This window comes from Coffea eugenioides, chromosome 1 (genome assembly GCF_003713205.1).
Source record: "Coffea eugenioides isolate CCC68of chromosome 1, Ceug_1.0, whole genome shotgun sequence".
In the NCBI taxonomy this organism is placed as follows: Eukaryota; Viridiplantae; Streptophyta; class Magnoliopsida; order Gentianales; family Rubiaceae; genus Coffea; species Coffea eugenioides.
In genome coordinates, this window is record NC_040035.1 from 43,810,033 (window position 1) to 43,833,623 (window position 23,591).

The 23,591-nt window shown below is 35.6% G+C and overlaps 3 protein-coding genes across 5 annotated transcripts; all 3 read left to right on the forward strand.

Annotated features, from left to right (window-relative positions):
• Nucleotides 1-867: 867 nt before the first annotated feature.
• On the forward strand, nt 868-5,472 carry LOC113773248. Its single transcript, XM_027317853.1, has 3 exons — nt 868-1,994; nt 3,538-4,208; nt 4,454-5,472. The coding sequence occupies exons 1-3, from the start codon at nt 868-870 to the stop codon at nt 5,470-5,472; spliced, it is 2,817 nt and encodes a 938-aa protein (XP_027173654.1).
• A 6,704-nt stretch (nt 5,473-12,176) lies between these two features.
• Nucleotides 12,177-18,532, forward strand: LOC113762981. Of its 2 annotated transcripts, XM_027306654.1 has the most exons (16): nt 12,180-12,350; nt 12,756-12,825; nt 13,393-13,520; nt 13,643-13,754; nt 13,832-13,933; nt 14,728-14,832; nt 15,578-15,661; nt 15,774-15,889; nt 16,018-16,119; nt 16,238-16,351; nt 16,465-16,521; nt 16,978-17,044; nt 17,193-17,246; nt 17,454-17,528; nt 17,851-17,886; nt 18,193-18,532. In XM_027306654.1, the coding sequence occupies exons 3-16, from the start codon at nt 13,501-13,503 to the stop codon at nt 18,289-18,291; spliced, it is 1,143 nt and encodes a 380-aa protein (XP_027162455.1). In that variant the 5' UTR covers nt 12,180-12,350; nt 12,756-12,825; nt 13,393-13,500; the 3' UTR covers nt 18,292-18,532. The 2 variants fall into 2 exon arrangements, with proteins under 2 accessions (XP_027162462.1, XP_027162455.1); XM_027306661.1 differs by lacking the exon at nt 17,454-17,528 and having other exon boundaries at nt 12,177-12,350.
• A 1,847-nt stretch (nt 18,533-20,379) lies between these two features.
• On the forward strand, nt 20,380-23,479 carry LOC113780180 (UDP-xylose transporter 1). Of its 2 annotated transcripts, none has more exons than XM_027326003.1 (9): nt 20,380-20,552; nt 20,646-20,686; nt 20,845-20,972; nt 21,290-21,474; nt 21,823-21,890; nt 22,046-22,178; nt 22,603-22,764; nt 22,870-23,142; nt 23,249-23,479. In XM_027326003.1, exons 3-9 carry the CDS (start codon nt 20,852-20,854, stop codon nt 23,330-23,332), a joined length of 1,026 nt encoding a protein of 341 aa, XP_027181804.1. In that variant the 5' UTR covers nt 20,380-20,552; nt 20,646-20,686; nt 20,845-20,851; the 3' UTR covers nt 23,333-23,479. The 2 variants fall into 2 exon arrangements, with proteins under 2 accessions (XP_027181804.1, XP_027181798.1); XM_027325997.1 differs by having other exon boundaries at nt 20,380-20,545.
• Nucleotides 23,480-23,591: the final 112 nt, after the last annotated feature.

Here is a 23,591-nt window from a genome sequence, read left to right on the forward strand (position 1 = left end):
TGCCAAAAAAGCTCTTTGAGTAGATTTTCATCCTAAGATATCCAATTTGTCATCTCTCTCTCATCTGTTTTCTTGCCACTTCACCTTTTCTGTTCTTTTTTTTTTTTTTCAACTCTTTCCTGTTTTGGCTTTTCTTCTGTTGAAGGAAGGTGGCTTTTGGCGAGGGTCGTTTACTGGAGTTGAAGAGAGAACCAGCTAAGCTTGAGTAAGGGGGGAAAATACAGAGAGAGCTACTGAAATAAGAAGTGCCGAAAACGCAAGGGTAGCCATTTTTTACGGCAACAAAAGCGGCTTTTAATCAATGTCCTAGGTGGGATTTGTATGGTTGATGCAGTGAAGGTAACGCTTTGCTTATAGCCTACTGTTTTTTTTTATAATTATGGGCGCTAATCCCATGTGACCTTTGCTGCATTTGTCATGGGTCCTTCCATGGCACTTTATTACTTTACCAGACACACATTTCCGTGTGTATATATTTCTCTTCAGCACACGACCCGTTCAAGAACTTCCAAACGCCTCTTCTTCCTCCATTACCCTCCCATCCCTCTCCAGATTGAGCTTGACCATCTTCTGTTTGTTCCACATTTACCCTCCATGTATCCAAACTAGTCAACTAGCTAGCTAGAACAATTGTTACTAATTGTTGCAGGCTACTAAGACAGAGGGTTTCTAGTATTTTTGCAGCCTTTTAAGCTAAAGGCACTTAATTGCTAGGTGAACTTCAATTCTAACTTATGTCGTGTTTTTGCAGATGTAAAGTTGATCCTTTTCTTTTAGCTCATATAGAATTTTTGGTAACTATATATTTTTTTTTTCTTTTTGAAATTTATTCAGGTGGAGGATACATTTCCAGGTGGTGATTGCGAGATGGGCTTGGCTAGGAATCCCACAACGAGAAGTGGGGAATTTTTGGAAGGAATGTTGAATGATTATGTGGGGGGAAAGCAGCAGGCTAAATTGAGAGTACAAAAGAGTACTGCCTCAGCTAGGCTTGTAACTGTTCTCACTTGTTTACAATTTGCCTTTGCAGTTTACGCAACATTTCTTCTGTATTACATGAGTCCAACCATAGACTTAGGAGCACCAAAACCAGATTTTTCGTGGGCTACAAAAATAGCACATCAATGGAAACAGTACATAATTCAACCGCAACCACTTGTTGTTAGCCATTACCAGCAAGAAGCCAATTCCCTAATCAGAGCCGACTTACTCCCACCGGTTAGTCCAACCGAAGTTTGTGAGCACGAAAAAATCGATTTTGTACAGAAAAAATCTAATGATGCGATCATGATCAAGTTCAAAAGAGAACTTTATCAAGAAGTGCTAGATTTCCAGAGCAAATCGTTCGGCACCGAAACTCTCCCTCAGCTAATGAAAATGAAATCGAAGTGGGATTTGCGCGGTCCAAACAAGCCAAAAGTTACTGTGATATTAAACCATTTCAAGAGGAAAACGCTCTGCGCGCAGCTGGATTCTTTGCTTCAACAGACTCTTCCTTTCCATCATGTTTGGGTGCTTTCATTCGGGAGCCCGAATGAGCTCTCCCTGAGAAGGATTGTGGAGAGTTATAATAATTCCAGAATAAGCTTCATCAGCTCAAGCTATGATTTCAAGTATTATGGTAGATTCCAGATGGCCTTGCAAACTGAGGCCGATCTTGTATATATTCTTGATGATGACATGATTCCAGGCAGGAAAATGTTGCAAATTTTGTCACACGTGGCGGGGACTGAAAAGTACAAGAATTCGGTTTTGGGAAGCATCGGAAGGATTTTGCCTTTTAGGCAGAAGGATTTTACATTCCCTAGCTACAGAAAGTTTCGGTCCAAGGAGGCAGGGCTTTATTTGCCTGACCCTGCCTATGATATCACTGTTGACAAGATTGTTCAGGTTGATTTTCTTTCCAGTTCTTGGTTTCTATCTGCAGAACTTGTCAAAACGCTCTTCATTGAGACCCCCTTCACTTTCATGACTGGAGAAGATTTGCACTTGAGGTATGCTTCTCAAAAGTCTTCACTTTAATATTCCTAACGTCTAAACCAAAAAGGTTGCTTGCCTTTTCGCAATAGAATATAAGCTTCATTATTTGATTATTAGTTTTTTTTCTTAAAGGAGACAGTTTGATTTATTAGGCCTTTTTGAGTCAAAAAGTCATAAATATGATTAGGTTAGTACCAACTGAGATTAGAGCATCCGTGTTGACTGTGTCTCAAATTATACAATCTTAAGGGCATCAACCATCCCTTATTTTCATTTTTAAGAAGAAAAATTAAAAAGAACCAACCCTTATTTTCTATGTATGAAAATTATGGTCGGAATAAGTCGTATATATATGTTCATGGAATTATTATACCACATCAAAATAGAGGTGATGAACTATTAGAGGTCGTGCATACAATTGACCTGAACTAAGTACATTATTTTCGAAGTTGGTCATCTGCCAAGTAGTTTACTAATATCTTCCGAATAATTTACGTTTGCATGGATAATCAGATGTCTTAATTTATGCATGAGAACATACAATAGGGTTTATTGGAGAAACTACCGTTGCTTTTTTCTAACACGATGATAGAGAGGGTCGGGTATAAATGTGATTATCTTGTCACCATCGTCATCATCCGAGCTAGTTTGACTTACAAATCATCTATCGGAATCTAAGAATCACATATTTTCCTAAACCCTAATAACTCGAAAAGTCAATTTTCGACGTGGGTACTCCCGATGAATGCAGATCCAAGCAACGACCATGTTATGGTGATATAAAATTCCCTTAAACAAAATTGAACCTAGGAGCATTAAGCATTGTAGTTTGTAAGCCCATTACCCTCCCCACCCCCACCCCCACCCCCCATAAAAAATTCAAATAAAAAGAGAGGAAAATAAACGTCATGATACTAAAGTCCTGCATTAATATTGTTATTTTTCTATTGCTTGTACCAGTCTTTATTATACAATAGAATCCTCTTCACCTAATCAGCTTTAGTTTGTTTTATGACCAATTCCCTTGTTCATTATCGTGCGTATATTAGATGGTGAATGAAGACACAGATTCTAATAATGTTTTCCATCTTAGCCAGAAATGCGTTAGGCCTCCTCCACTAACCATGGTTTCTTTACGTCGTTTAATTCATCTTCATGTCCTCAACTTCCGTACGCTGATGCACGTATACTAAACATCGTGGCGACAGAATTTTCGTCCAAGGTTATCTAAAAGTGTTTCCTGCTCTCAATAGAATTAGAACCTAGTACTTATTCTTTAGTTTTTTACGCACGCAATTTTATGGGGTACTTTTCCTACCATGGTACCATTCATGGAAGAATCCAAATGAAAATAATCACCCAAACATGGCATTACGTGGTAATGAAGTAATGCGCAATTGTTCGACTGACAGTAATTGAATGTCTTACAATCTTCTTCATGTATTTTGAAGTATATCTTAATGCCTACTAGTAATTTTCTCTGTTTAAGAATACGAATTACACCTTTTTGGTTGCTCGAGTGATAAAAAAATTTTCCGCTTTTTTTGTTTTTGGCAGTTATCAGCTTCAAAAGTACAGAAATGCGGGCTCATTTGTGCTGCCGGTTGATCCCAGGGATAAAGAAACATGGGGTGATAGTGAACACAGGCTTGCTTATGTCTCAGAAACCACTGTTATTTTCAAGGACATTGTTCGAGTGCGAGATGATCAATGGTGGAAAGCCCTTTCCACTGGCTACGTGACACAATGGGCCGCAATGTATCCTCAGAAAATAGATGCAATGTTCTATGCTCATTCAATTCAAGAAGTTAAAACACTTGCCCCTCTTCTTGAAAAGTTCAGGTCCACTTTTGGCAAAAAAGCCTATATTGCTGTTTCAGGAGGCAACTTCTGCCCTTGTGAAGATGCTGCTACCGCATTGGGCTGGCCTAAGGCTGTGTGTAAAGAGAGGAGATTCAAGATTTTTGACCTGGGAATTGGTTCTTTATCAGGGATATCTAATTCGGAGGTGCCAATTGTGCAAGCAGTTTATGCTAGCATGAAAGGATTGGTCAAAATTCATAACCCAAGTGTGGTGATTACAGTGGATGATGTTGATTCGAGTGTGAGGAAGGCTCTGAAAATGGCTGTTGAGACTAATCAAAATGGTTCCACATTGGTTCTTCTGCCCAAATCTTCTGTGCCTAAAGTTCTGTGGATGGCTGATCTTCGATCCACTGCACTACCAAGTAAGCATATTACTTTGCATTTTTATGAAGTTCGGTTTACAAGTAGGCCTATTAGACTTTAGAAGTTGGAATCCCAAATCTAACAATCTATCCAGAAGCCAAGGAAATTGAACCCCTCCACTTCATTTCACATTTTCTACTTTGGCAATGAACCTACTTCACATTTTTGCAGCAACAATTGTTAGTTTCAATCTTTCAAGTTGTATATTTGCATCATCTAATTAAGCACGTAATCTCCCTTGCAGATTGGAACAAGATGAGGATCTCAGTGAACATAATTACCCAAAACCGAGCAAAATCACTGGCAAGACTTCTCAAATCTCTCAGCGACGCCTACTATCTAGGTGACGAAGTTCCCATCACCTTCAACATGGACAGCAAAGTAGACGAATCAACTCTAAAGCTAGTAAACTCTTTCAATTGGCCACACGGCCCCAAAATCTTTCGCAGAAGAATCATCCAAGGAGGCCTAATTCGCGCCGTCAGCGAAAGTTGGTATCCTGCCTCAGATGATGATTATGGCCTCCTACTGGAAGATGATATAGAAGTCTCCCCATACTACTTTCTCTGGATCAAATATGCTCTCTTGGCTTATCATTATGACCCTCAAATTTCCCTCCCTGAGCTCTCATCAATCTCTCTTTACACTCCAAGATTAGTGGAAGTCGTGAAAGAAAGGCCCAAATGGAATGCAAGTGAGTTCTTCAAGCACATTCATCCATACACGCCTTATCTTCATCAGTTGCCTTGCTCTTGGGGTGCCGTTTTCTTCCCCAAGCATTGGCGTGAATTTTATGTCTACATGAACATGAGATTCACTGGGGATGCTAAGCAAAACCCTGTTCAGATTCCCAAGTCTAGAACAAATGGTTGGCAAGCTTCTTGGAAGAAATTCTTGATTGACATGATGTATCTGCGGGGCTACGTGAGTCTTTATCCGAATTTTCCCAATCAGGCGAGCTTTTCGACGAATCATATGGAACCAGGGGCGCATATAAGTGCAAAAGATAACGTGGTTCGTCATGATAAAACTGATTTTGAGGTGCCATTGTTGAAGGAAGATTTCAGGAATTTTCTTCCTAATGGGAAATTGCCTCCAGCTTCAAAGTTGCCTTCCATTAATCTATTCAATCAGGCAGTTTCTCTCAAGGGTTTGAAGGCAGCAGGAGCTAAGCTGAGGCAAGATGTGCTTAGCTGCAATCCAACAGAAGTAGTAGCTGTCAACCATGAGACAGGGCTACCTTCACATTGTGCAAGATTCTAATAATCTTCATCATTAATATTCTTTTGTTTTCACAAATTTGTTCTGTAAAATTATTGAATCTTGATTCTCTTAGTCGTTCTATAACTTGGTCAGGAGGATGTTATCAGATTGTGTTTATGAGATTTTCAAGAGAGGTTGATTACAGGAAGCGGTAGTGGGAGAAAAAATTGAAAACCCCATATAATGAAGTAACGGGGAATATGTCACCGAACTCTTTGAATTTTAATCTTGCAGTGAAGCCAAAATTGGCATTGCATTGCATTTTCTCTGTTGTATTCTAGGAAAAAAAAATTACAAGTTAATGTCATTGCTATTCAGTTTTAATGTGGGCTCAAGTATGCCCTTTTACCTTCACAAATGATTGGACAAGTTAATGAAATTAAGGCCTTGTTTGGATTGCATTTTTTAGGATTTTTTGTAGAAAAATTACTGTAACGATTTGATTAGAGATGACAATGGAGCGGGGGTGGGACGGGAAAGTTGTCAAATAACTCTCCCCGTCCCCCATCCCCCGTCTCCCGGCCCATCCCCAGCCCCTTGCCCCCCACCCCCGCCCCGCCTCCACCCCGTTTCCCCCGCGGTCCCCCGCGAGAAAAGATGCAGCATATGCTAGGACTATGCTCGTGCAGAATATGCTAACTAGATTTAAAAAAAAAAAGTAAAAAAGAATAGAATTTGAACTAAAATCAAGACATCAGAAAGAGCAAATTAGTCAGGTATGAGGCGTATTTGAGGAGAACAAAGAAGATGTCAAAGGCATGCAAGTGAAGCTAACATTTTGAAGCTATGATGAACTGCCAAAACCCAGAAGACTGAAAGCTTGTGGATTGTTTCGAAAATCAAAATATCCCTTTTGCTTTTTCAAAATCAGAAAAAAGAGTTGTTAAGCTAGTAGCTTGAACTGCGGAAGTCCTGGAAAGGAATGGCTAAACATTATAGCATTCTCAAGACTCACATAAGGAAGTTACAATGACAGAAGAGGAACACTAAGTTCGACTCTGAAGAATCCCAAAAAGCCGCTGTCCACTAAATTTTCAGTGTGAAGAAGAACGCATTCAAGAAAGGACCAAACCAAAGTGTGAAGAAGAACGCAGAAAAAAGAGGGTGGATGGTCCAAATTCGGCAGACAGAGGTGAACGGCGATGAACGGTAGTGAAAGGCAGATGAACAAAGGTGCAGCAGATGACCAGCTTCGACTTTGCAAATTATAAGTGAAGGTGTAGCTTTAGGAAATTTAGGGTTGTTTTGTGTGTATATATATATATATATGCGGGGATGGGGCAGGTGTATTTTGACCCATCCCCCGCCCCGTTTTAAGGCGGGGGGAAATATTTTGCCCCCGCCCCATTTCTACCCCCGCGGAACGGGATACCCTAGATTTGATATATGTGAGAAAAAAAGGTAATAGGGAAATATAATCATGGAAAACGACACAATTTTTCAACAGAAAATAGTTGTCCAAACGGGGTCTAAAATAGCTCTAGTGCAAAAGTTATCCCGATTGGATGTGTAGTGGAAATCTCATGGATTACTATTTGAAAAATTCCTCACAAGAATTGGACAACGTTAGGTTACAATCTCATGTTAGGTCCTTCGAGACGTTAAATATTTCACTGCATATTATATGATATCAGCATTCAAAAAAATAGTGGAGATAGGCATTTTTTTACACGAGAATTTGCATCAAATTATGTTAGTTATATGAGTTAATCTTGCTTATACAAGTAGTTTATACACAATTATATGAGTTAATCTTATCTACACCGGTAATTTATTCACAATTATGATTGAATATATGATACAAAAATAAAATTAAATTCAAATAAATTGTCACGCAACACCATCAGTATATATAGAAAACTAATTCTAATTGCATATGTGGAACACAAGTGTTTAATGTTTTTCAAACTTTACAAATTACACTCGCACAAAGTCGCGCGGGACAAGCTGCAAATTTGGTTCTGACAATTTTCAATCCAGGCGTCCAATTGAGCTTGGGCTTAAATTTTACAAATAAAAGATCTGTGATTGGGCCACTTAGCAAATGGTGTGGACAAGCTTTAATGGTTTGAAATTTCTTAAATAAGCTCTCACATACCAACAGTCCTCTTAGTCATGGCCTCATGAGATACCGTGATTAAAAAAGTAAATTTTATATACACTAGCAATATCTATACTATCATGTTTAAATGTACAACATATTTACAAAATTTGAATTTTATATTCAAATTCGAATTATGTGTCATGCATTCAATGATAAAAATATAGACACTATTAGTATATAGAAGATTAATCTTTAAACTATTGTCCGTGTCAACTTTTGATCATTAAATAATTTTTCATCACAAATTAGTCACTAAACTAACTAATTAGCCCACTAGTGGCTATTTCGTCGGTTATTGCTCTTAATCTACAAAATAATAAGAACATATATCGAGGGTATATTTGTCCATGGGTAATCAACTCTAGATCACATTTTAGGTTGCTCCTTGTTCTCTCATTGTACGATTGAAAAATGAAAACCGGGACCATTATCAATGACACTTTTGAAAACGATTAATGAAAACTACAATTTGGTCAACCTCCCCCTTTTTTTCATTAGATAGGAACGATTAATGCGCCCATAAATTGTATAGTACTGTAGGTATGCATTAATGATGTACATCAAATTTCTAACCATTGAAATCATCCTGCACATTCTCTTAACCCTTCCCTTAACTGATTTTTTCGGATCTATCTTTAACTGAATTCATTAGGCCTTTCGGAATTCAAATCCCTTCGCCCTTTCTAGTGTGGTCGGATATGTCGGACAAAAGTCGCTGGCAACACAAGTACGAAGGAGCAATTAGCTATGTACAGATTTACCTATCAAGTGTAGGTGACAAACAAACCTATTTAACTAAATTTATCTATACTCGTCCATCAATATCTTAAGTTTTTTTATATGAATATAAATGGGTTTTCTGGGTGAATAAATGGATATTATTGGGTAATCCACAAAATCCAATTAATACATTTAAAATTATCTTCCCCCAAACCTCCTCTTTTTCCCCACTTATTTAGAAGAAATTTGAGGCCTATGTTTGATTATTGAACTCATTGTTGGAGACTTTCATGCGTTAATATTGCTGAAACCTTGTATATAGGGGAATATTTCATTTTTCAGGCTTAACAAACAATTGATGCATTTTTTGACACAGATAGATATCCTCCTTAATTTATTTTTTCAGATTCTTCATTTTGTCATTATTTTTTCATATTTTTAAACTACTTTTGTTTTATTATTATTATTTGTTGGTTTTATCTTGTTATTTTATCTTCTTATAGTTTGTTAATTTGCTCATTTTTCAACATTACTAATTTATGACAAGTTTTAGCTCTTTTCCTACGTTTCTAAAATGAAATTATAAATTTAAACACGAAGAAAAATTAGGGATTCAAAGTTTTTGAATTAAGTTTTTATATTAACTTTCATAGTACTTAGTTCAAATTTTTATATTCTTATTGTTTAACTATTAAATAATACGTAACTTTGTGACATGGAACATGAATGGGAAAAAACTAGTAATTAAGGTTATTGAGTATTATAAGTAAATATTTAAAGCTAATGATGGGTGCAAAGGGTGGTATAAATTGATAACTTAGTTTGCAAAAATGAATTTAAATAAGTTTACAAAAAGTTAAAATAAATGGGTTATAGATGGGTAATTGGATTACCCAACTCATTTTTTGACTTACCCATATATATCCATATAATTAAATGGATATAAATGAATTGACTCACTTATACTCATTGCCCATTTCAACCCACCTAAACCCCACCCAGTTTGACACATCTACTCTCAGCTACAACAGCTAAGCTAATCACTTTGTCGTGCCTTTGTCCACCATCAAATCTAACAGTCTATAAGCTAGTCATAATTAGCTTGGACACCATTCCTTAATCCCCAGACAGAAAAGATGCCAAAAGCTAGATTATCATTTACTCTCAATCTTTTCCGTTGTCAATATCTGCATTTGACCATGATTACGATGGATTAAATACTTGATATCCTGTCAAATCTTGACATAAATTTACTACTAATAAGCTTCTTGATTCTTAAAAGTTCAAAGAAGATATGAGAATTAGGCAAATATTTCCATGGAGGAACCCTCTAGGCTCTAGCTAGCTCTTATTTCAGTTTTTGCCAAAACATTTTTTATTATTGCCTGCTGATGAAGTTTTCATCCTTTGGCAGTTAGACCAGAACCATCGCATACATTTCGTTCTTTTTCAGTTGCGCATGCGACTCCTCACCAAATACCAATTCTTCTCGTGTCTTCTAATCTTTTCCTTTTTTTTCCCTTTGTGTCCCTTTTCCACTCCAGGGAAGAATTTTGATGCTACTACTAATTACTAATATTGCTGGAGGCTGAATAATGTGTCAAGCATGAATCTCGCTTCAACATTGCATGCATAATGTGGATTGAAGAAAAAAAATAAAGGTAGAGAAGCCTTGGAATTTCTGGATCATTTGCCAAATTTTGCATCCATTTGTAGCCTAATTAAATTAGAAATTCAATTCCTAAAAAAGCCCGTAAATTTGGAATTTGTTTGGATAGCTTGTTATTTGCACAAATTTATTTGACTTCATTATAAACACATTTTTAATTTTCTTTTTATCTGATATATGTCACATCAAAAAAGTGTTACAGTATTTTTGTTTCAAAAAATTATTCCAAATCATCTCACATACAACACATTTAAAAAGGGCGATTCGGTCAGCAGCTTTTGCAAATAAAACCTTTAAAATGACATATTCCCTTTAGTCCTTTGAAATTTAAACACTTGTTCGCTTTTCTCAGAAAATGAAACCAAGGAGATTAATACTTGTTTTGACAGGTGAAGTCTACAGATAGTCTACGTTTTCTCAGTTCCCCCAATTCTTAAAGCCGTCCACATCCCTCCAAAAAAGGGGAAAAAGAAGGCTTCCACAGAAATCAAACTCAGAATTTGCCTGGTCAAATATTAGCTCAGCTACAAAGTGACATTTTGACCCAAAAAAAAAAAAAAAAGGTTGCTCAACTAGATAAGGAAATGCCTAATTTTTTTTTAATACTACATGCTAAATGGCCCCTTCCAAAATTCTGAAGATAATGTTGGTTTTTGGTTTTACTTGTGTAAACAATCTTAAAATACAGAAATGATCAACATGGAAGTCACAATTTTGGCATCTATAATGATCTGCATATCGTAAACATTGCCTACTTGATACTGGATAAGCAAGTCAAGGTACTTCAACTTCTTCTTCAATTGTTGTCATCGCCTACTTGATACTGGATGGCGATTGATTATCTTAAGCACTAATTCTACCTGTGATTCTGTTTGATCAAGGGACATGGCCAAAATAAGTGTAGTTGATTGGACTGTCACCTAACACATGATTTTTCATGACTATATGTTCTACAAGAAATATAAAGACAGAGCATTAAATAAGTCTCTTGTAACTTGAAAACCAATTTGCAGCCAAATCATGATACCATCTACCTTTTACACACTATTTACTCAATCAAAAAAAGGATGATTTGTTGGATAGCCAAAGGATTAAAGCTTTCCAAACATTCCATTCAAAATATTTTTGCAGTATATTTTAAATCAGTTGTTTGGATAGTGAGTTATTTACACAATTTTACTCATTTATATCATCAATATATTTTTTAATCACCTTTTTTTTATATCACATATATTCATATCAAAAAAGTGTTACAGTATATATTTTTTTAAAAAAATTTATCCCAAATAATCATTAACCAGGCACACTGTTAAAATTGACAATACATATCAATTTTCATGAATCTTCTTCCACGTACAATCGTCTTACTTGCTTGCCATATGGTCAACTTGTAAATATGATTTATATCATATCATCTCTTTGATTTATGATAAGAACTAATTAAATACAGAACTGAATGCCAAATCAAAAACTTATCTCAAAGTAAACAGGTAATAATTGCCTAATCTTTTTGCTCTAGAAGAAATTGTATAGATGAGCGACACATGTCGCTCTCTTTCAGAGAAGAGATTCTCCTTTCACAACAACTATATGATGTGAAGCGAAGCATAATGAAAGTGACATTACAATTTTACAATCCACCAAGAATTTATGTCCTTCATTTTCAACAAGTTGGCACTGAACTTTTGGAAAATTATGAGAAGGAAAATAAATATTTTGTATCTCAAATCCAAACACACAACATATTATTCACTTTTTAATTTTCCATATATAAATATGAAAAACTTATGCAAGTTGCAATTAAGGTTTGGATTACTAAAAAATATAGAGTGTGTGTCGATACATTATTATTTGAGATATTACTTGAAATAATTATTGTAATATTTTTTGTAACGTGGTGTTTGTCAGATGAAAATTTAGTTGAAAAGATAAAAAATAGATTGAAAAATGCGTCAAAAATAGAATCAAAATTTTTTTTTTACAAATAATTAAACATTTACATCAACAAATCCAAATACAAGACACCTAGCATTTATTCTTATTGAAATTACCTTCTTTTTTTTTTTTGGTGTTTAAACGTGAAATGTGCGAAAAAAAACTCTTTACAGGGGTCTCAGCGTAAGAATTTTAGATCAAGTTCTCTACGAAGAAAAATAAATAGACGGTGTAATGGGAAGCTAAAAATAACATGAGGGCAAAGCTGTAATTGAAGATATAGCTTACCATGAAATTGAATTTTCTGGGCAATAACAATAATAATTATCCAAGCACCCACACACCGATCTCTTAGGAATACGATTCGTCCATCTTCTTCTCCAATCTCACAATCGTTATTCCTTTCTATATTTCGCTGTCTTTTTCCGCGTCTAGTTATCGGCGGAACTCGTAAGCCTCAAACCCTAGTTTCCATCGCTTATCAACTAATTTTCTCATGTATAAAACATTTTTTTGTCATTATTTCTATTTGATTACCATCCTTTTTTGCATTCTAAGCATCGATCTTCTAGAATCAAAATTTTTCAATCTGCATTTTTGGGTGTAATTTCGTCATTGCTTTAGGCTGTTCATTTGTTGCTAATCTCGAAAATTCCAGCTTTTAGTGATCGTATTGTTTTTAGCTTTTGTAATCTAAATTCCGGCTGTTAAATTCTGCAATTATTCATTTCTCTGCTTTTCTTTGTTTGATAGTTCCTTTTTTTCTTTCATTTGAACTGGTGAGTGCTTCTCTGTGGTTGTAATTCTGCCGATCATGATTTGAAGTTTAAGTATTTCTTTTCTCTTTATCCTCAGTGAATTTTGTAGAAGTCATAAGCTGAAGCTAAGGAAATCCTACTTAGAGTTGTAATTCTTTCATTTTCAGGTATTTTTCTTTACTGCCTAAGATGTTCTCTTTTGGTTTAAATGATATAATGTTGAGTTGAAAACTTGCACTTTACTTTATTAATTCCTCCCTGTTTTAAATAGTTTATGAAAGAAAGGCCAAATGGATATAGTGTACCCCAATGGCAAGATTTTTCCATATGGTACATGGATTTGTGCACACATTGGTACAAATGGCATGCCCATTGCGTCTGAAATTTTAAGAAAAAGATTAGTTCTTTTCTAAAAGAAATTCATGATGATTAGTTTTACATAGAGTTCACAATATGAATTTTGTAAATATAACTTTTGCTAAATGTGAAATTAATGTTACTGTGTTCATGATGGTGAAAATTCAAGGCCTTACAGGTAGGATTCAAAATTTTTGCAAAAAGATTAAAAAGTTAGGCACTACAGACCAACGGGTGCTCTTCTATTCTATGTAATAGATATTCTGTTGCTAAATAAAAATGTTTATAGTTTCTTTTGGAGTTCTGATAAGATGTTTTTCACTGATGCATGTAAAGCTGCAATTCTTTGTTTAACGGGATTTTCCTATGCTACATAGGAGGATTCATCTCTTGAAACGGGAGGACATTAAATATGTTTCAAGAGTTTCTCAAGCAATAGGTTTCTGCCCACTGCGTGACCTTTAAGTCAAGCAACTCTTGCCAAAATGGGAACCTCGCATCGCAGGTTTGTTGGGATTTGTGTATTATAGAAAAGTTTGAAAAAAATCAGTTGATTCGTGTGTGTCTCATGCTAAAATGAAGTTCTCATTTTTCAGCGTGTTTATTTGTCATTTTGTATTCATGCAGTGGGGCTTCCAAAAAATCAAGTGATGGTGCCAGGCTAGTTATCACAACCATCATGGGGATAGTTTTTGGATATTTTATTGGTGTATCATTTCCATTTGTTTCTCTAGCTAAGGTATGTTGAATAAGACACGTGACCTTTTTCCCCTTTCAGCTTTTGTCTTTTATTTAATAATTTTTTCTATTTTGCAGATTAATTTTTTTGAGGGAGCAATGAACAGAGATCATCATAGTTTAGACACTCGTAGTTTTCCAGAGACTGTTGGTTCGGGTAGTACTCCCTTAGCACCAAAGGTAGTTATGATGTTAATGTGGTCTTCTACGTTTGTATGGTGTTTTGCTGTTGTAAGTCTTATGTGCATGTCAAGAACCCAAATTTAGGATTTTCATATGTCAGATGACTTATGATGGCAATTCGGTGAGAAGTATGGAAACTTAATTCCTAATCTGCTTCTAGAACAAGGTTAATGTATTTGATCTTTGTTTGGAACATTGTAGTCCGCCAACTTGTCATCATGTTTCATTTGTAACATGTCATCCAATCAGATGGCCTTTCATTTTATTAACCCATGTATGTTTATGGATCTGTTTGGAAATGAATAATAGGTAGCTTCAATGCATTATCCAACCAAGAAAAGAATTGTTGTTTTCTTCTTCTGGTTCTTTTTGCTTTTATTCTACAATTGTTATAATAAATCCCCTCCTGAAGCTACTTCTCAAAGTAAACCTTTCCCAATACCATGACAAGTTTTCAATTGTCTGTCAGACTTTTTTCCTAGCATTATTTTTTATTTTATTTTCTTCTATCTTTTCTTTTCCAATTACCCGAAGAGTTGTCTATCCTGTCATTGCTTTCATTGACATTGTCTTACTCTGTCTGTCCTGCTAACTTTCCACTATGAAACATTACAGGCTGATATGACGTCACTTAAATTTTGTTCTTCATTTACTCTTTAATAAAAGCTTGACACAAGCTTGCTTCTGACATAATCTCCCCTTACTGCTGCAAGCTGCATTGTTAATTGTTTTATGTAAATTCTTTGATGATGTTTGACCAGTTAACATTCTAATTCTTTTTTTGTCTCCAGATATATGTTCCTACAAATCCTCGTGGTGCAGAGTCTTTGCCTCCTGGTATTGTGGTATCGGAGTCAGACTTTTATCTCCGGAGATTATGGGGTGAACCTAGTGAGGTATGTTAGTGAAATGGTTCAGCGATGTAAATGATATAGCTGTGCAGTATGTCATTGATATGCATGTTGAAGAGATCTATTTAACATAATTGCAGCAGCAAATGCAATTTATAGGGGATGGCATTAGATAAAAGCTTTGTATTTCATTTGTTAGCTATGCTGTTTGGCAATATACTTACGTGTTTTATTGGCCACACATTTCTATTGTTTTTTTGTTCTTTGCTATTGTCTTGTAATTATTTTATTCTTCATCATTATCAATTTTGTACATTTCATAATAAAGCACTTTGCATGTGGTAGACATGAATTTCTAGATATATCTATTTTTGAAGTTGAGGATCAGTGTATCCCATTGAAACAGTTTCTTTGCTTCTGGTGACCAGTGCAGCAAGGATGCACATAGCTTTTCTTAAACACCATGATGGCAGGTGTCTTGTTTCTCTTAGTTTGCTTATAAATTGCTGCTAGTAAAAGTGTTAGGTTGGTGTGTAACTGGGTGCTAGTAAGTGTTGCTGTGGTTTGTGCATGAAATTATTGGCAATTTTGCACGGTCACCCCTTCTTCCAATTCAACTTAAGTGCATTAGAGTTGCATACCATCAAAATAAGCACAAGTCCAACAGCCATAAGAAAGTTCCAGAGCGACTGCATTGCAGGAGTCTGTCCTAATATTATTGATTTGGAATGTGCACAAATAGCTGTCTGTATTTGTGAAACTGTTCCCTAACATGTTATGAAACTTCCAGGATTTGAAAAGGAAGCCAAAGTATTTAGTGACATTTACAGTTGGTTTGGATCAGAGAAACAATATCAATGCAGCAGTTAAAAAGGTGGGGATGATTTTGCATGACAATGATGATAATGATGACTTTTTTGTGTAATTTTTTGCTTGTACGTGCCAAGAGTTTTTGTTTCCTGAATTGCTTCCCTTCTTTCTTGCAGTTTTCTGAGGATTTCCAAATCATGCTTTTTCACTACGATGGTCGAACGAGTGAGTGGGATCAGTTTGAATGGTCAAAGCATGCAATTCATGTCAGTGTTAGGAGACAAACAAAATGGTGAGATTTAAAAACTCTCTGCATATTGTGCCTGGTGGTTTTTGGGGATATAATGACATAGTAGATTTAACATCAAATGAAATTTCACATTATTCCATAACCTTGTGCTATCTCTTCCCCACTGAAAGGTGGTATGCAAAGAGGTTCCTGCAGCCTGATGTGATTGCAGCTTATGATTACATTTTCATTTGGGATGAAGATCTTGGAGTCGAGCACTTCAATGCTGAAAAGTAAGATTTTTTTTCCAGAAAAAAAAAAAAAGAGAAAGAAGAAAGAATTGTTGCATAATTCTCCTTTTTCTTTTTAAGCTTATTTGACTTTTTTTTTATCTCGTCTGTGACATTCCAGGTACATTCAACTAGTTAGGAAACATGGCCTGGAGATTTCTCAACCCGGTCTTGAACCCAATAATGGACTTACATGGCAAATGACTAAAAGGAGAGGTGACAGAGAGGTTCACAAGTGGGTTATTATTGTCTTATTCTTTCTAATAAAGAATGTATCTTTGTCTAGCATGCTTGTTTAAACAGCTACTTACTCTGATTTCCGTCTTAATCTGTGTAAATTGGTTTCAGGGTGACGGAGGAGAAACCTGGCTGGTGCAGTGATCCCCACTTGCCTCCTTGCGCTGCGTATGCTGTCTTAACTCTCTCTCTCCTAGACAACAATAGGCATTTGTTCACATTGCTATTTTTTTTTAATACCTGTGAACCTTAGAGTCACAGGAAACTTACTTTACCTGTGAAAACACAGCAACTAAATAGGAGTTTTTATGATACAAATTGGTGCTTGCACTTTTGCTCGCAAGTTATAGATAAAAAAATCTCTATATTGATGGTCATATTTCTTCATCTGGTTGACCATTGCCAAATAGAAGAGCTTAGCCACAAGACATATCATAGCAATAGCACGTCTTATTGTTGAAAATTTTGATTTTATGGTAGTGTTTGTAGGTTGAGTTATGACCCATGATTTATGCTCAGGCCCTTAAAATGGAGATATATAGTTAAGAAAAGTTTAAAAGATTGGGGTGGCTTCAACATTTACCTTCAACTAATTTTCCTTGTGTAATTCCTTTTTGAATTCAGCTTTGTGGAAATTATGGCTCCTGTTTTCTCGCGCGATGCTTGGCGATGTGTTTGGCATATGATTCAGGTTCCCTTCTTTAACTTTGTCATTTGTATACATCTGTTTTAAGCCTTGTTGTACCTCCAACTATTTTTGCTTTTAGCTGCTCTCATTAGCCTTGGTTCTTTCCAGCTTAGAGCTCACACTGATTTTTTACTTTCAATAACATTTCTAGAATGATTTGGTGCATGGTTGGGGATTGGATTTTGCACTAAGGAGATGTGTGGAGGTCAGTGGTTTTATTTGTTTCTTATCACAGAATTATTTGAAAGATTTAGAAAAGAAGGCTTCTCTACCTGCTTTTCATATTCCTGTTGGAAGGAGAGATCTGAGGGACAGTGGAATGTAAAACAGACAAAATTGGAAAACATGTATTCATTTCAAATGGATGTCTGCGTATTATCAGTTTCATTGTAAGTGTATTTTGCCTGTGCAGCCTGCACATGAGAAAATTGGTGTGGTTGACTCTCAGTGGATAGTTCATCAAGTTATTCCTTCTCTAGGAAGTCAGGTCAGTTAACCACTTAATTACAACCATTGGGACTTGCTTTTCCTTTTCCTAGAGGTGATTAAAGTAATGAAGTTTAGTTGTTTGCAAATGTTGTTCTGTTCAACTTTAATTTCCGTTTTTGAGCAAATGGTTCTTCATTTATAATATAAGCAACTTTTTAGCCCCCCCCCCCCCCCCCGGCTGGGGCTCTCTCTGTCAAATCTTCCTTATTCACATTTTTTCTTCCACTTCAATAATCCTACTTGCCCCCTGATCTGGTCTCCCCTCATTTAGATTTGTTTATTGATAATGATGCTAACAGCTTCAGCTTCGTTGATTCCAGGGTCAATCTGAAAATGGAAAAGCTCCTTGGCAAGGGGTATGTAAGCTGTTACATGTTCAGTTTCCATTTCAGCCTTTCTGTATATTTTTTTTATTGAGGCCTTTTCTTTGTCCTTCGTTTTTTTTGGCAAAAGTCAACTCTGAAAGCTTCTTCATCCAATTTTATGGTCATCTGAGTTATTCTATTTCACCTACATTCTAACATGTCATGTTTAAATAAGGATTCACAAGTCATATATCTGCACTTTGTTTGAATTGCATGATTTTGCATTGAACTGAATTTCATTACATTTGTCCAAACGTCAAGTAACTAGCTTGAATTCTTTTCTATCTAATTTGGTAGGTAAGAGAGAGGTGCAGAAGTGAGTGGGCGCAGTTTCAAGATCGCCTAGCCAATGCAGATAAGAAATATATTGAACAGCTTGGGAGGACTTTGAATTAGTTAATTTCTGGTTATTACCTGTAAATTTCTTCATTTTCTTTGGTCCTTTTTCCATCTTTGTATTCATTGTACGGAAGGGTGTTTTGGAGCCCAATTTTCTCACTCGATGTCTTCAATTTTTATTTTTTTTTTTGCTCCTAGCGGGGCGGTAGCTGAACTTCCTGTGGTAGTGAAAACTAACAATCTGAAACTGGAAGAGAGTGATCCTTTTTTGTGTATAAATAGATTAGACTTTGCTTCATTTGACTCCCATGTTGCCAATTTTCATTTCCTTTTCTTTCTTTTTCCTTTTCCTTCTGTTTTTTCCCCTTTTTTCCCTTTTCTATTTTCTTGAGGCGGGGGGAGAGAAGAGGCATGCGAGTTTGTTGTATCCCATTTCATATCTTTGACTCGACCAATTTTTCAGATGATCGTATGGAAGTTGAATTTTGGGATGATAACAAAAATAAAAGATGGAATTAATTTTGGTCTCATGACGGAAAATGCAGTTCTGATTTTCTTTTTCTCATTTTAAATTTTTGCTCTATTCGGGTTATCGTGCAGAACCGCGAGACACCAACTTGTGACAATACTGCAGGGAAGATGGTACCCATACCTATTTTAAAGAATGCTTTAGAAATGTAGATTTTAACACGTTCAAACGCATTTGATAACAAAAAATAAAACGTATGAATTAATTAAGTGACATTAAATTTTTTAGATGAAACTTACTTCAAAAAATAAATGATAAACTGTGGTATTGAAGTGATGAAAGCAATGAGCAACAAAGATGAATGATGAGTTCCAAAAGAAATACTATGAACTAACCATGCAATGAAGAGAAAGCAAGTAAAAACAAGAATCATTCCAAAAGAAATACTATGAACTAACCATGCAATGAAGAGAAAGAAAGTAAAAACAAGAAAATTCTTGCAATTAATCATCAGCAGATGTGAATCTCAGGTCTCGTATGTCTAATACCATTCAAGAAAACCAATATTGTTCACAAGGAGATTTAAACATTATAATCATCAACGAACAAGTTTTTTCAAGCCTTGAATTTGAGACGTTGAAGTTTACTCAAAAAAGTAAAAGTGTGTATAATCCATTCTGCTACCATTTGACAAAATCCAGAGTGTCCCTAATTGGACCCTAGTAGCATATTCTAATACCTACTATATCTATTTGTTCTTGGTGAAGGATGTGCTTTTTATGCAATGGAGGGCATCGGTTGGTGTGATATTCAAGGATATTGGAAAATGTATGGAGTGAGACCCAAGTCTGTGTTTAAGGTCACCAAACGGACAGTTTCGCAATGTGTTGGGTGCAAATATTTTGCTTACACTGGCAGATTCCTCGCTCACTGACATTGAGAAATGTTCATTCCACCTTCCATTCTTATGTACTAAGACTTGTTTAATAAACCAATAAAATCTGCCCTCCTCAAATCAAATCAGTCTTTGTACTGATTGAGAAGATGATAAGGACCCTTTGTCATGCCCAGAAAACCAAAAAAATAAACACATAAAGAAATAATGGAAATCTAGGTTGAGAATTTGATCAGTCGGTCGTATGCATAATGAATGAATAAACTCATTTTTTTTCAAAAAAAAAAAAAAAAAACTCGTTAAAGAAACAAAGATGACTAAAAAAATCTAAAGCGTTTTCTCTTACAAAACAACCAAATATGTAGAAGCAGACTCATATTTCTCTTATAGCATGTTGTTCGCATTAAATCCTCTATAACGCATGCTTAAAATCAGAGCCAGATTTGGAAATACACAGATTTTTCTCACTTGTATAGAAAAAGGTTCAATTTTAATTTGTTAACTGCATTTCCGACTTAATCGTCCTAATGTTCATGGCAATAATTTGTTTTTAAAACAAAATACCAGGTCAGTTCTCTTGCTTAAACTGGCAGTTAAGTCCTTCCTGGAAGTGATTAAACCGAGACAGAACCAACAAACAACTATAAAAAATTTTTTTTAAAAAAAAAAAAAAAAAAAAAACTGGAACTAACGACGTTAGCACCAACCACATTCGATCTTAGTCTTACAAAATAAAAGAGATCTTGTTTTTCATTCTCCTTCAAGCCACAAACCCCTGATATCTCCCTCTTTCTCTACGACTCTATCTCTCCCTCCACCTTCAGAGCTTCAAACAGACCAAATTCCCTCATTCAAGCCCGGCCGGACCCAAATATCCCGAGGACTACATTGCAATTGTCTCCTTAGGGTGCACTGGTCTTGTGGAGCCACTGAATCTTGATTTTCTTGTCAGCAGTATTTGCTTTCATCTTTGTCTGAGTATTGGAATTTGCTTAGCGTATCTATCATCAGAAGTAGGATCATCTGCTGACTGTTTTGTGAATTCAGGGCTCCCAAGACTACCAGCTCCAGTCGGCAGTAAATCGAAGGTATGTTCAATATATAACTCTTCTGTATATCCAAGAAATGCTGAAGAGACTCTATCTTCTACCCAAACTTTTTACGTCTTCATAGGAAGCACTAATCAAAATTAAATTAATAATCATCCCTGAATCTTGTTAGGATTTTCTTTTTTTTTAATTTCTAGGTGAAAGATGGGAGAGATGACGAGCAACCAGTTGGGAGTTATCGGGGCATTGTTCCTATCTGTGGCTTCATCAGTGTCCATTGTCATCGTCAACAAAGCTTTGATGAGCAATCTTGGTTTTCCATTTGGTATAGACAATCTCCATCCGTATCTACATGCTTCTATCCCAAGCTACCACAACTCGTACCATTTTAACCTACAAAATGCTTTCTGTTAACGATGCAAATCTTCAATTCTGACAGTGTATATATACTGTCAGTATATATAACATTTACTCGTATAATTATCGATTATTGCATTATATGTATATTTTTACACAAAAACCAAATATATATATAACTTTTTTTTTTTTCTAATGTGGAAAACGAACCCTGAAATTTATCAGGTGGAATTAGTAGTCTTTCCAGGATGATTTGAATAAATGCTTTGAATTCAATTTTGCCAGCAACAACGTTGACCAGTTGGCACCTGATGGTAACGTACTGCACTCTACATGTGGCTCTGCGCATGAATTTCTTCGAGAACAAGCCAGTCGACATGAAGACGGTCATCCTCTTCGGCATTTTGAATGGAGTTTCGATAGGTTTCCTCAACTTAAGCTTGGGATTTAACTCCATTGGATTCTACCAGGTGCGGTAAATAAAATATATCTAGCAATTTTACAGTCTAAAAAGGCACAAAAAAAATTTGATTTACTACATTATTCATATTTATATACTCGAGCTTTTTATATGCATTTCATCTTCTAAATCAGCATTAACACATTGATTACACTACATAAGCACAAACTACAAAGTGCAGTAATTTCATTGAGCAGTACACTTTTTTTTTCAATTTTTTTTTCAACAAGGAAAAAAATTAATTGGTGATTTATTTTATTATTTACGATCACTAGTCATTTATGCAAACTAACGTTTTTGGATTTTCTTTCCCCTAATGTTCTCCACTAATTTGCTTCTTGTGATTCATGCTTTACAGATGACCAAGCTTGCAATAATACCTTTCACGGTTCTATTAGAGACCATTTTCTTGAAAAAGCATTTCAGGTAATGTTCAGACAGAAAAGCTAATAATTACAATCTGGAAGTATTATTAACTTTTCAACCAAGCCTATTATTATATGCAAGTTTTTTTTTTTTTTTTTGAGCTTTAGTTATATAAACCAAATCCGCTGTTTCATGATGGTCCAAATTATATGCAGCCAGAAGATCAAGTTCTCTCTATTCGTCCTACTCATCGGTGTCGGCATTGCCTCCATAACCGACCTTCAGCTTAATTTTCTGGGAACAGTTCTCTCCCTTTTGGCCATCATTACAACTTGTGTTGGTCAAATTGTATCCTTTTCTTTTTCTTTTATTTAATTTCATTGGTTATCTTTGCTTTAAAAAAAAAAAAAAAAGGAAGATTATCATGCACTCCGTTGCCAATAGGCCAAATGACTTGATTACAGTAGTACAATGCCAGACTAATTAACTATGATCAGCAAATTAACAGTCATAATCATCAAATGTGACAAAACATGTCACGAACAGCTATTAAAAGTGATTAATTAATGCAGGTTGATCCTTTGGACAAAGGAGAGAGACAAAGATGATCATCTTGCTACAAGAGGAAAAGGCACCACGGTTGATCATAGTTAGACTGCCATTTCCAGAGTATTATCGTACAAAAGTAAAAAGAAAGATAGAATGATGTTTGTAGGACGTCCTTGGGAGATATTCTTGTTGCTTGGTCCTTAACCAATCATTCTAATTTCAGCTCACAAACACAATTCAGAAGAGACTAAATGTCTCATCTACTCAGTTGCTGTACCAATCAGCTCCATTTCAAGCGGCTGTTCTCTTCGTCTCAGGCCCTCTTGTTGATCAGTGCCTTACCAAACAAAATGTGTTTGCCCACAAATATTCCCCTATTGTATTGGTAAAGCTCTAACAACCCCTTTTTTGGGTTCATTGACTCTTTAATCCGCTTTCTCTAAAATCATTAAGTTTAGATCGAGTGATCCCTGATAAATAACTGTTGCAGGCATTCATATTACTTTCTTGCTTGATTGCCGTATCTGTTAACTTCAGTACATTTTTAGTGATTGGGAAGACGTCACCTGTTACATATCAAGTTTTAGGGCATCTTAAAACGTGCCTTGTTCTTGCGTTCGGCTATACACTCCTGCATGATCCTTTCACTTCAAGAAACATTGCTGGAATACTAATAGCCATTGTTGGAATGGGATTGTACTCGTACTTTTGCGCCCATGAGAACAAGAAGAAACAAGGGGGAGACTTCTCATCTATGTCTCAGGTAATGTGTACATTAAATTTTACTCTTTTTTGTTAATTATTAAGAAATTGCTTGATTTATTTTTTGACTGAAAATGGGATGGTATAATTGGACACTGTTGTTTCAGAATAAAGACAAAGATACCACACCACTTTTGGCTAACGGGAAGAAGATGGCCCATCAGGATGAGGAAAATCCGACTGAAAAATGATCTTTTAAGGCCTCCCAAGACTGAGGAGTAGGCTTTTAGGTGAAGTTCAATTGTAACTCCGCTTAAGACTTGAGCTATTCTTTTTAATTCAGACATTCCACGACAAGTGTGTAGACGATTTTGATATGTATAATAAATATGCTTTTCAATTCACTAATTGCCCTTTGTTTGCTAAGTTTTGTGCTCCTTTTTTTTTCGTAATTTCAACTTTAGATCAATAATATACTAACAATAATTAAGAAAAGAATTGGATTACCCC